The sequence below is a fragment of the Balearica regulorum genome, chromosome 6, assembly GCF_011004875.1.
Source record: "Balearica regulorum gibbericeps isolate bBalReg1 chromosome 6, bBalReg1.pri, whole genome shotgun sequence".
Lineage (NCBI taxonomy): Eukaryota > Metazoa > Chordata > Aves > Gruiformes > Gruidae > Balearica > Balearica regulorum.
Genome location: NC_046189.1, coordinates 37,308,674 through 37,321,814, shown reverse-complemented (window position 1 = coordinate 37,321,814; position 13,141 = coordinate 37,308,674). Strand labels below are relative to the sequence as shown.

The 13,141-nt window shown below is 34.0% G+C and overlaps 1 protein-coding gene across 1 annotated transcript in view; it reads left to right on the top strand.

Moving 5' to 3' along the window:
• Positions 1 to 13,141, top strand: part of LRP1B (LDL receptor related protein 1B) — a 742,991-nt gene that overhangs the window by 670,522 nt on the left and 59,328 nt on the right. Inside the window, exons 68-77 of the mRNA XM_075757248.1 lie at positions 740 to 846; positions 1,530 to 1,659; positions 2,701 to 2,807; positions 3,462 to 3,594; positions 6,806 to 6,928; positions 7,465 to 7,587; positions 7,846 to 7,983; positions 8,483 to 8,617; positions 9,648 to 9,767; positions 11,906 to 12,147. Of these exons, the coding sequence (XP_075613363.1) occupies positions 740 to 846; positions 1,530 to 1,659; positions 2,701 to 2,807; positions 3,462 to 3,594; positions 6,806 to 6,928; positions 7,465 to 7,587; positions 7,846 to 7,983; positions 8,483 to 8,617; positions 9,648 to 9,767; positions 11,906 to 12,147 (1,358 nt within the window). The remainder of the gene's footprint in view (positions 1 to 739; positions 847 to 1,529; positions 1,660 to 2,700; positions 2,808 to 3,461; positions 3,595 to 6,805; positions 6,929 to 7,464; positions 7,588 to 7,845; positions 7,984 to 8,482; positions 8,618 to 9,647; positions 9,768 to 11,905; positions 12,148 to 13,141) is intronic.

The window sequence follows — 13,141 nt, the reverse complement described above, 5'->3', positions numbered from 1 at the left end:
AAAATTACATCCTTATCCTTACCTTTTTTTTCCTTTTCAATGTTTTCTTACAAATTGACAGTAGTGGTTTTTTTATGAAACTATACTTTCCACTGACTTTCGCAACTCACTCTATTCTCATTCTGTTAACTCTCTCTAACAATTTTGTCAGTATTTAAGTCCGTGGATTAGTGTCGTGCTTCGTCCTGTAGTTAGTTTCTGGAAAACTGAATTATTTTACTTGAAACTCTAAACCTTCCCTCTTAGGCATTCCATTTACCATCTCAATGCTGTTCCCCTGAATGCTTAGCACAGGGGAAGCTGACTCTTGACACAAACGTGTATACATTAAAATGTATGTGATAAATGGTATGCTATTGCGTGACGAAAATCAAAGATCTGGTTAGTTCTAATTGTCAGGTGCAAAATGAATTTCTAGTCTGTGGTACATACCTCACAAAACCTGTAATAACATACATGCATTGAAATAAATAATATTTATATAGTCAGCATGACATAATTTTCCAAATTTGACAGAACTGAAATGAAAGTATTTTCATTATGGTCTTAGTATATATAAATTAAATTTAGTTATAAAATGTTATGAAACAAAATCGTACAAGAAGAAAATCCTTATAGTTTGCAAGTTAGTGATTTTGCCTTTGTTGTAGTCATTCACTGAGTGATTGTGGGGGTGGTATGTATAAAATACTTTATGGAAATGCTAATAAACCTAGGGTTGTTACTTTTCTTTATTCAGAGCCTCAAACATGCACTTTGAAAGACTTTCTTTGTGCAAATGGAGACTGTGTTTCAGCAAGATTCTGGTGTGATGGAGACTATGACTGTGCAGATGGCTCAGATGAGGTAGGCTTCTTCCAGGAAAAATACTTGTTTAGGAAATTAGTAGGTTTATATTGCCAGAGAATGGATTCCCACATAAGAATATTCTAAAAAGCAGCAATGGGACTTCTATACATGAATCCGTACATGCAAATGTCTTTACTAAATTAAAACTAAACCTATTGAAACAGTTATCCTAAAAAGAGAACACGCAAATAAAATCAAGTCATGTTTAACATAGTCTACATCATTTTGTCCCAGCAATAATCTGGACCTCCTCCCATCCTGGAGGATATTTTGTGTCCTGATTGGGGAGCCACTCTTTCTACACACAACAGTGGTTTGGTTTGGTGTGGTTTGATTTGTAAGGGGTTTGGGGGTTTTTTTGAGAAAACACTATGTAAACTGTTTCTGGTGTAGCAGAAGCTCACTGGCTATTTGCTTTGCTGTTTTACTGTTCTTTCTGTCCCTTTTGTCCTTTCTCCTTTCCTGCCTGGAAGTGCTGGATTTCAGGTGCTTCCCACCTACTTAGAGGGTGCAAGCCACCCTACATGAATCGTATCTACAAATATGTTTAATTTCATGAGGCATTACTGTATTTCATAGTGTGGAGGGGTATAGGCTGTAACTTCTCTGATAGGCTGTATATTTACTAATATATATATGAAACTCTTGATCTTGTACGTACATTGTTTTTGTTGTACCAGAGGCATTGTGAAACGGGCTGTTCAAGGGATCAGTTCCAGTGTTCCAACGGTCAGTGCATATCAGTGAAATGGAAATGTGACGGTCATGAAGACTGCAAACTTGGGGATGACGAGAAAAATTGTGAACCAGGTATTGTTTTAAATAATGCTGAGAAATAAAATGAAGCAAGGAATAAATCAGAGTGAACAAGGAGAAAATAAATCAACAAATCAAGATTCCTTGTGCACTAGGAGTTAGGGAGGAGTACAAAGAGATCTGAAATACTTTATTTTTTTAAATGTGTATCATTGTGTTGTCCTACTCATGTTTAGAAAACCCTATTTACATGCAGCTATGCAATATGAAGCTTGTTGGGGGGAATGGTACTTAATTATATTGAAATATAATTTGATAATGTATACTCAGTTTATAAAATTCTGCTCTACAAAGAGCAGTAATTCTTGGCATGTTACTGAAGTGTCTTTGGAGACTTTTTGCTTTGTGGTGTTCATTCAGTTTTTACTAGTCCTTATGTAAAGGTTTTCTCTAGCAAATTACTAATTTTTTTTGTTATTGTTTTATTTCCTTACTACTGTCTTGGAAAATGTAGTTGTTTATTTTTGCAGGAGTTTTGCTTAATTTTTTGTAAGCTTCATCTAGATGGGTGCAACTGATAGAAGCCTATGACAAAACTCCCCTGATTTCCAATGTGACAAAAATATCCATCTGTATTTTAAGTAAAACTGAGTAATATGCATTTAGTTTAATCGTAATAATGTATGCTTTCTAAAACCATGCTTTCCTATAAATGTATCTTATTTAATTATAAGTACTTACATACCTTTAGCTAAACCCTAAGCCAATTTTAAAGAAGGCAATTTTTTTAATGCATTCATTCTATGAATTATGTGTATGTGTGTTAACATTGTTACCAAGCACAAGAAAAACACAAAAAGAAATTTCTCAGTGATAAAACACAAATATCCATTCACTATCATTATACATTTTATTTGGGATGTAACAGTTAAGTTTTGTCAAATATTTTGTTGTAGTTTATGAGTGTTTAGAAAACCTTTGTTCAACGGCAAATATGCTTGCTCACTATGTTAACCAGATGAAAACATTAAATTATAAAGCAACTTATTTATTAATTCTCTTTTTCTTAATGCTAAAATATGTGTTTGTAACCAGCATCTCCAACCTGCTCTCCAAGTGAGTACGTGTGTGCAAGTGGAGGCTGTATTTCGGCATCTTTGAAATGTAATGGAGAGTATGACTGTGCTGATGGATCTGATGAGGTAGCTGACAAATTTCTGCTGACTTTTTTTTTTTCCTACCATCTGACATGAATTTGACAGTTTTAGAACTGAAAATAATTAAAAGGGCAAGTGTTTTGGGTGGGTTGTTTTTTTTTTTTAATCCATTGAACACTGTCAGATAACTTAGTCCCGTGATTTTGGTTCCCTGGCAGTTACACTGCATCATGTTTGTTTGCTCTGTGGCCACCTTTTGGAGTAGACAAATTTGGCTATAAAGATGCCAGTTAGAGCCTGAAGGATGCCTGAGCCAAATGCCACACAGTGCAGGTGAAGACAATCAACTCTGGAGGTTTCTAGTCCTGATCAATGTGGATGTGAGCTAGTTTAACTGTCCTCATGTCCAGGGTTGGTTCTCTTAGGGCAATTGACTTCAGAAATGGAAATTTGGCCATTATTTCCATTGCTAATGCTAAGCAACATGAAGAAGTAATATCAGAATATATATAACATGTGGTTACAATTTCACTTGGACTTCAGTAAGTATTTAGTTGCACATTCCATTGTCAGGGACAACTTTATTGTATTAAATACGAAGGGCAATCAAAACCAGCGTTGGTAAATTTTGATAGGTTTGTCTTAATTACATTGTTGTTCTAATCCAGTAATACTTAGTTCATATCTGTATTCACACAGATGGATTGTGTAACAGAATGTAAAGAAGATCAGTTTCGATGCAAAAATAGGGCCTACTGTATCCCTGTCAGATGGCTTTGTGATGGGATCCATGACTGCGTGGATGGCAGTGACGAAGAAAACTGTGACCAAGGCGAGAGAGACTTTTCTTTAAAAGGCTTACTTTAGTGACTTTTGTATTAACACACATTGTAAGTTAGTGGTACCCTGGACATTGTGCATGATGAAATGAAAGCTCTGTGACCTCTTTCAACAAAGACAATTTAGCAGCTTCAGAAGTAATTTGCAGGACAAAGCAAAACTTACATTGTTTCTAACTCACAGCTCATTGTTCCTTCTTTGCGCTTCCTTCCCCAAGGACCATTATTGGAAGCATATGCTATCTCCTCAGAGAAATCAATAATAAGTCCAGTTAATTTACAGTTTTATAGGCAACAATAAATTACAAAGCTATGCAATATAATGAAAAATTGCTAAATAAGTAATCCTAAGACCCCAGTTTTCTATTTATTTCCGTGGAGGTGAAAAGTTGCAACTAACCAGGACCCATAAAACCACATTTTGAATTCTCGCTCTCCTTAGCACAACTGTGCACATAAGTTGATTCACATGAAGCTAAACACAACACTCAGACTTTTATGCTTATGATTTAACTTCCAAATATGTTTTTGAGAAATACATCTGTTGGTATAATTCTCATAGTTACTGCAAATTCACAAATCGTGTACTAATATGGCTTTTTAATTTAGCATTCATATATATTTACATATATGTCTATATATATACACACACAGAAATATATGCAATTAAATATTATTAAACAAATTCCCCATATTACTCCTTCTGAGTGTAAGACGATGCAGAAGTCCTTATTTCTGATTTAACTGATCCTTTCTTCAGCTACCAGGCAGTAGCAGTGTAACTGTGCACAAGATTCTTACTAAGTGTAGTGATTCAGTAATTGTGACAAACACAGAACTTCTCAAATTAAAGAAATGTTTGAAAAAGCAAAATTTTACTCAGCATTTTGTCAGCTTCATGTTTTTCCCACGTTTTTCTTTTTTTCTTTAAAGTGACTGGTTGTGTGTATTGGTCATGTACGATCACATGACGTATGTAACTTCAAAAGCATAATGAAGGACAATAATAAATAATAATAATCAGAGGTGAAGCAAGCAGTTGCAGAATAAAATATCCTTCCCTTATTTTGTCCTAAGTCTATTAAGCAACACTTACCACTAGGGAAAAAAGTTTTATGGAATGATTAAGTTTAAAAGAGACACCAGAAAATGAAAAGAATGTTCCAGAGATGTTTAGATGCAAAGAGAAAAACATCATATTTGGACGTGTTAATTAATTGTTTTAAGAAGACTGAGATAACAAAGTTGAAAAAACTTTTAGTCCATTTTAAAATATCTGGCCTGTATCTCTTTAAAAACCAATGAAGTGTAAGTATTAACGTGCCTGTTTTATCTGAAGCCCACATTATTCTTTGGATAGCATAATGGAGCTTCTGTGAACTGCAAATTGCTTATAATGCAATAAGAAGCCTTTTGCCTAGCTGGTTATTGCTATAATACTTTGTATTTATGTCACAATTATGATTTCTGTTACAGAAATCTATTCTATAAAGGAATTCTGACAGGCAGAGCAATCACATGAAACAAACGCTAGTTTATCTCACTGATAACTAATTTCTTCCTCTTTGGAAATACTGCAAACACAAAAGAAGTTTTATTCTACAGCATTCTAAAACAATCTCTGTAATATTTATCTGTAGCCCACTGTGCATGTTTATAAACATAGCTCTTTTCAAGCTTATTATACAACTAGAATTATGGCTTTATTGTGATTACACACAGAAGTGTTTATATTCATGTCTTTCATCATGAAGAATACTTGAATTTCATGTATTTTTTCCTTGGATAATAACAAAGAATATTTCTGTTAATGTTCATAAGTAATATTTGCAATAGGAGTGATTTATATTTGGTACCATAGTGTGAGAGTTCCCAACATCCTCTTACACGGTGGGTATTTCATGCAAATTAATTTTCTGGAAAAAAATTTAAAGCATTCTGAACCCTTTATAGCAAAAGAAAGCCTTCTGTTGATTTTAATGGGGTGTGAACATGGCATTGATTGAATGAGTAAAAAGCTACTGGAGCCTGATCTAACTATTAGGGTGGGTGTAAAGCATTGAAGTAAGCTACACTGAGAGTTTTGGTGTTATCACATAAAATTTCATTGTTTCCTCCCCTGCAGGTACACAGCTTTATATCTTTTACACTCCACTCCTCTCAGGAAACTGGGATTCCAGTTACCATAAAAATGTGTTATATTTCAAGAAGTTTCCATAACTTTGTTGATTGGTAGTGGTAAAATTTAGTCATAATTTTGAAACAAAACGCATTCTTGCTGCTACACGTATTAAAACTGAATCCAACTTGAACCAATTTTTAAAGCTTGAGCACTCCAGCTTAAAACACTGTCTCTCACCCTCTGTTCCATTTCGTTAGATGATTCAGAGTTCAGTCAATACTGAGGATACACGGAAGAATTTATTCTTGCTGCATCCATGTTCAGGAAATGCCGTAATGAGAAATTTCAGGAGTTACAAAAAGGAAGAAACTGTTAGAGGTCACTTAGTCTTTTCTACTCTGTGCCTACGTGGCTAGATCTTCCCTAATTAGAGTTTTTAGTTAATGGGGATGTTACAAGCCTGGCCAAACCTCTTACTCCTCAGGAGAAGAAAAAGATGCTACCTCTTGGCTAAGGGACTACAATCAGTTTGTCTCTTCTGAACACAATGTGTGGCTCGGAGAGTGGGAGTAAGAATAGGTGGAGGATCAGACATTTGTGTGAAACAAACCTGGACTGAAGTGGCCTTTCATACGTTTGACTGTATTTGGGTCTTCCAGTTTGTCCCGTTCTTTGATAGCACAAATTATTGATGTACCCAGCCAGATCTTTTCTGAAAGGCAGCATCACCAAAGGAAGTTACAGACACAAGGACAGTTTAAGCATCTCCTGGCTAAATGCAAGGGGAACATGTCTAGCTGGTGAGTTGTCAGTGTCTTCCTTTCTAGTCAGGCCAGCGAGGTAATTCCTAGCTAACAGTCATGAACAGAAAATCAAAGAAGTGTATGGTCAAGGAAGAGATGTTTAAATGAGTATTTCTCTCTGTCTCTCCAAGCCTTTCATTTGGGATTTGTTCATTTAGTTATGCTACATGCGTCATTCTCTGCAGACAGTATGTGATAAGTGGTTGCACTGGTTTTATCAAGAATTGACTTTCTTTTGTCTCTCTGTTTTCCTGGTTTTTTCTGTCTTCATCCTTCCAGGAGGAAATATATGTAGAGCTGATGAATTTTTGTGCAACAATTCCCTCTGCAAACTACATTTTTGGGTTTGTGACGGCGAGGATGACTGTGGAGATAATTCTGATGAAGTTGCTGAAATGTGTGGTATGACATTAAATTTTTCAGTGCTTTTCCCGTAATAAAGCAAGAAATGACATGTAGCATACATAAATGTATAAGGACATACGCATTTTCTTAATTTGACTGTTAAAAGATTAGCTTGAAATGTGGGATATAGTTTTCTGTTGTTATTGCTATTCATATAATTTCAGATCAGATATTTGTAAAAAATTAATCTTTCCGTAGGAAATGCACAGATGGGAAAAAGTTTCTTCTACATTGAAGTATTGATCATCATTATACTTCCTACTTTATTTTATTTCTGTCATATTTACTGATTCTCAAAAAGAGGTGTAATTACCCTTATCACACAGAATAATTTCATTCCCTAAATGAAAAACTTATACTGTAAACATTGTTCAAGTGTTATTCCATTAGATACCAGAAGTTAAAATCAAGTACCATTCATATGTCAAGTACAGCTGTGTTCCCATGCCTGCTTATTGCTTTGATAAGAAGACATTAAAGAAGGTTCAAGAATACTAGCTGGGTAATAGCTGCTTCTTTTTTTTAATACACAGTAAAGTTTCCATGCCCTCCGACAAGGCCATACAGATGTAGAAACAACAGGGTTTGTCTGCGACCTGAGCAGATTTGCAATGAGGTCGATGACTGTGGTGATAACTCGGATGAAGATCACTGCGGTAGGTGATATTACCTTTCAAGGCATTCAGATCAAAGAAAACAACTTGAAGGCAAACTTTGTTACAGAGATCTGCTTGTCCTTCAGTAAAGCTTAACTGGAGGTTAGTAGATCATAGTTTGAAATTGAAAGAAATTAAGCTTGAAATAATTTCCAATTGCTTAATGCTTCATGGTCATTCCCATTTGTACGTGTCTAAAATAATCTAAGAATCTTAAATACTGATTTCTTTTTCTCTTATTAATTTGTAATTATATAGATAAAATCACATATAAAGCAAGACCATGTAAAAAAGATGAGTTTGCTTGTAACGATAAGAAATGTATTCCAATGGAGCTACAGTGCGATTGGTTTGATGACTGTGGAGATGGTTCAGATGAGCAAGACTGCAAAATAAGTGAGTTTGGCTGAGAAGATATGTTTTCATGATTGTAGCAAATAAGAAATAATTTAAGACTTTCATCCATGCAAAACCTATTCAACAACACAGAATTTAGTGAAACTTAAATTTTGGGGGGGGGGGGGGGTTGAGTTAAGAATTTAATTCTATTTGACATACCACAAGAGGAAAGCAAATTTTATAGCAGTTCAGGTTGTGGTAGTTTTTAGAGTAATTCTTGAGTTTTTGAAGTAGTTCAGCTACATGGTGATTGCATTTTATTTCTTATCTGCAGCAAGATAAATTTTAATATTAAATTCTTGATGTGAAATAAAGTATCTCAATTAGTGTCAATTTATATGCATATGTAGGTAAATATTTTAGTGTCGTATATTTGTTTAAAATTTACCTTGATATTCTTTTAACAGAAAAATTTGTGATATTATTTTTTGTTACTTTAGATCTCATTTTTAACAAATCTGTCAGGGGTTTGTTTATACATTTTGTTTATGTTTAGGTGTAGCTGAATATACATGTGAAGATAATGTGAATCCTTGTGGAGATGATGCATACTGTAATCAAACAGAAACATCCCTACTGTGTCAGTGTAAACCTGGATTTCAGAGAAACAAGGGGAATAGACAATGTGAAGGTTGAGATCTTTTCCATCATCCCTTGCTGTAAAGTACTAAAAGTCAACTGTGTAGTCAATTTTCTATGCTGGAGAAGGAGATACATATCACATACTTTTTTCTGCAGAGTAAAAAATGTTTCAGAGCTATGGATTAAGAAATCAAGAGAAGAAACGAAAAGGATTTACAGGATGTAGATTTATGCATTTTACCTGGAAAGTTTATCAAAGATTAACATTGGTTGTGAATGTTAAAAGGTTCGGGTATGGCCTTTAAATGATTTTATAAGTTAAGGGTTAAATGGGTGATTTAAAGTCTAGTAGATTATTTAACTGAGCAAACAGGATTGGTGTTTAAATTGGTATATGAGACTATTTTGAGATGCTTAAAATAATATAGATGCATAAAACTTAAAATAGAAATGAAAATAAACAAATTGAAAGTAAAATACCTTAGAAAATGTAGTCTTAATATATATGATGCCACACTGGTCAGAAAGAAAGACATAATCGTTATAATGAAAGAGTTGATCTATAAGGTAAGATAAATCTACCTTCCCAAAGAATAGATTGTGAATTCTTTTTCTTGCTGGTGAGCAGTAACTTGCAGAAAAAGTGGAGATCACCTCAGTGGGACTATCAAAGTGAATAGATACTTGCAAAGACTTCATTGTTTGGCTCTTAAGAAAAAGGTCTACACAGGAGGTTTTCCAGTAAGGGGTGACCATGTAGTTTTGACTGTAGCAGAGATAGGTATGTTGGAGATAACTGTAACAGACATTTTCATTCTCAAAGTTGATTTCAAGCTCTAATGATAATAGATTGATATAAGAGGGATGGAGAAATAATATAAATTATTTTTCTGAGATATGTTGATTGCAGCAGGTATAACATCAGTGATAATCACAAAAGGCTTCCTTTTACTGTTGCAAGATATACCAATGCTTGTGAGTTCCTTTTGTTCATCTGCTTTGTTCCATGGTGTTCCAAATGTGTTAAATAATAATGTATTAAACTATAGGTATATAAATTACAATTCTTTTCCTCATAGATATCAATGAGTGTATGATATTTGGTGCCTGCTCCCAACACTGCAATAATATTAAGGGGTCATACAAATGTGCATGCGAGAAAAATTATAAGGAGAGGAATAACAGTTGCCTAGCAAAAGGTAAGGCTATAAAAATCAAAATAGATTGACAGTACTAAATCATTTGTTATGCACACGGTTAGTAACACCAATGTGTTGCATATACAGTTTATTTTTAGATAAATATTTCTTGAATAGTGCACAGAAATAATTCTCAAAACCACTCAGATTTACCTTTCATTTCAGTAAGCAGTAACTTCTTATCACTTCTGTGTAAATGAACATACTTAATATGAAAGTCCATTTCCAACTTCAGCTTTCTCCATTTACAAAAATATATACACAAATAAAGAAAACAGAGATTATATATTAGCAAACATCTGAGCATTCTGGTGAAGCTTTAGAAGCTTGAGAGAAGAATCAGCTCTTTCACAGAAACATGTTTTAGAGCTTTAGGAATAAATTAAGTAGTATTTGGAGTTAACATGTTTTGCTCTGTCTTGTGGAGAAATCTTATGTAAGTCATTTAAGGGGAGTTTTTCTAAGTATAATCACCTAAGAATATACTCATATCAATCATCTGCCTAGATCATGGTCTGGTGAAGCTAAAGAAATATGCGCACACAGGCGTTAGTGCTCATAAGGCAGAGGTATTGCACGAAACGGAGGTAATAGTTAAGTCTGGGTATTATGTAATTTTAAAATCATTTTAGAAATGAAACAAGCAATAATCCAGCTGCTGGAGTAAAGACAATATGTAATCTTTGTGGATCTGTATATGAATAACTGAAAGTGTGATCCTAACGTGTTACATGAAATTTAGTGAGATTTTGGTGTTCATTTCACGTATACCTACGCACAGCTATGAGCAATCTTATGGCCAGTAAGCACGCGTTGTGGGAGTACGTCCTAGAACCAGAACAGATTGTATCATGTTAATTCCAGTTCTTCCTTCTTTGTACCATAGCAGTCAGTAGTGAAGGTTGGACCCATGCTAGGTAGCTAGAGGTGCTTTGTTCACATTTTCTTGAAGCAAACTTACCATGGGAGCATCATATTAATGAGTCATTAGTAATTTTCTCTATACATAACACGGACTCTATCAGGATTTAGCATCATTGCCTATTACTGAAGAAGCAGTCAGATTATGACACGGGAATAAACAAGGTTACTAATTGAGGATAGTGGCTTGTTACTATAGAAACACAGACACAATTCTGAGGGTTTATAATTTAAAAATCTGGGAGTCATTTTCCTACATCTGCATTTTTTGTGACCTTCATTTCCATTGTAATACAGTTAATGGTTCCCTCTTTCCCCCCACTGATATTTGCTTTAATGGAACTCCTCTTTCTTGTATTTAGCAGGAGTGAGGGAACAAATGATTTTTGGTATTTCATACTCAAAAGGAGGAAAAGTGTTGGAGAGACACTATTATAAGTTGATTCTCTATGGATAAATGTGATATAAATTGGAAAACTAAAAAATTGCAAATGCATTCTAATGTATCCAGCAAATATGAAACTTTTTCAAAACTTAATGAATAGTTACCAGAGAGCATTTTCTTGTGAATAACATATTTTACAACATCTGAATCAAGACGGTAACTAAGTATCCATAACTACCACCCATTCACAGGTATCCATAAATGTTCACTATGTGAAATGAGGAGATATAAGGCAGAACTGCATATGTTCTGTAGCAGCTTTAGTCCAGTTTGCTTATGTTGCAGTCAATTTCAAAACTTCATTGCCTTCACTAAAGATACGATCAATCCACTTCTGATTTCCAATTAAGCAATTTAAAATAATACTTACTGGCAAATTTGTGTTCCTTTAATATATACATTTTGGACCTCTAGACGCAACGCGCATATAAAATATGTAGCGAATCATATGGACTTTAGCGCATAATATCCCCTATTTTTGTATACTGCTTAAAGTGTTCAAATTCTTATGTTGCATACTCCTTAAAATATAGCCTTAGGTGTCACAAGGTGAGCTTGGAGAGCATTGAAGTAATGTATGTCGGCATCAGAGTATGAAGAGGCACATTTATTACCTAGAGTGTGAGGTTTTTCACAGTCTTCAACAATCAGAAAATAATTTTAACATAAGAAATTACATCAGATAAACACCAAAAAACTACTTGAGTGAAAAATACTGATTTTGCATTAGTTGACATTTACCTTATTTTTGTTTCATTATCATAATCCCTAGGCTCTGAAGATCAAGTTCTCTATGTTGCTAATGACACTGACATCCTGGGTTTTGCATATCCATTCAACTACAGTGATGTTCATCAGCAAATATCACATATTGAACATAATTCAAGGATAACTGGAATGGATGCATATTTTCAAGGGGACATGATTGTTTGGAGTACTCAGTTTAATCCAGGAGGGATTTTCTACAGAAAACTTCACGACAGAGAGAGAAGGCAAAGTAACAGTGGCTTGATAGTAAGTGATCAAAATCAAAGATTACATGCTACAAATTTTTTTTTATTTACTTTTCTGTTTTGATTGTCTATAATAATATGTGCTGATTTAGTAAATTAAAATGTCTGAGAATCATTTGATTCAAATGGCATATATGTCTACTAATGCCTTTCCATTAAAGACTCTGACAAACTTGGTCGAGTCGCTAAGAGAACACAATTCTAGTATTTAAAAAAGTTTTCTACAACTAACCAGTATGCTAGAGGCTTGGAAAGTTTGTATACTATCGAGATCTTTTATTTAAGAGAGAAAAGAGAGGATATAACAGATGCATATAAGAAACACCATAAATGGTTTCAAGAAAGGCATGAATTTCAAATGCTTGGGAATCAAATCCTTTTCACTTTTTGTATCTCAGTTTCACCATTATACAAGACTATTTTCTAGTCACTTCCTCTTAATTCAAGATTATTGAAAAAATTATGTTTTTCTTTATACACCATTTTCCCCTAAATTTTCAGTGCAAGTACGTGTTCTTGAAGATGTTTTATCCAAGCCGTACAAAGCTTTTTTACAAATCTGTATGTGGAAAATGCACAGCCTGAGTGTATGTGAATATTTCTTGAACATACTTTATTTATATTTGTGAAGCATTTACTTCTCATTGTACTAACCTATTCAGAATATTTTCCCAGAGCATTATCTCATTAATACTCAAATATTATGGCCTTATATATAACTGATCAGTAGGGTAATTGGTTTTGTAGTGTTGCTTTAATATTGTCACTTAAATTTGGTTTTGAAAAGCTTGAGAATTCCTTAATTTTAACCTAAGTTTTTTAATGGGTAAGTTTTCAGAGGTTACATTACAAGTTTTATATCTAGACTTTGATATGTAAATCAGGACAGTAAACTTGAACAAAGTCACCTGCATTTTCAGGTAATTACATTAATGCAAAAATCCATCTCCACTGAAATTGCTCCACAGAATTAGCATATCAAGAGCCTTCCTCAG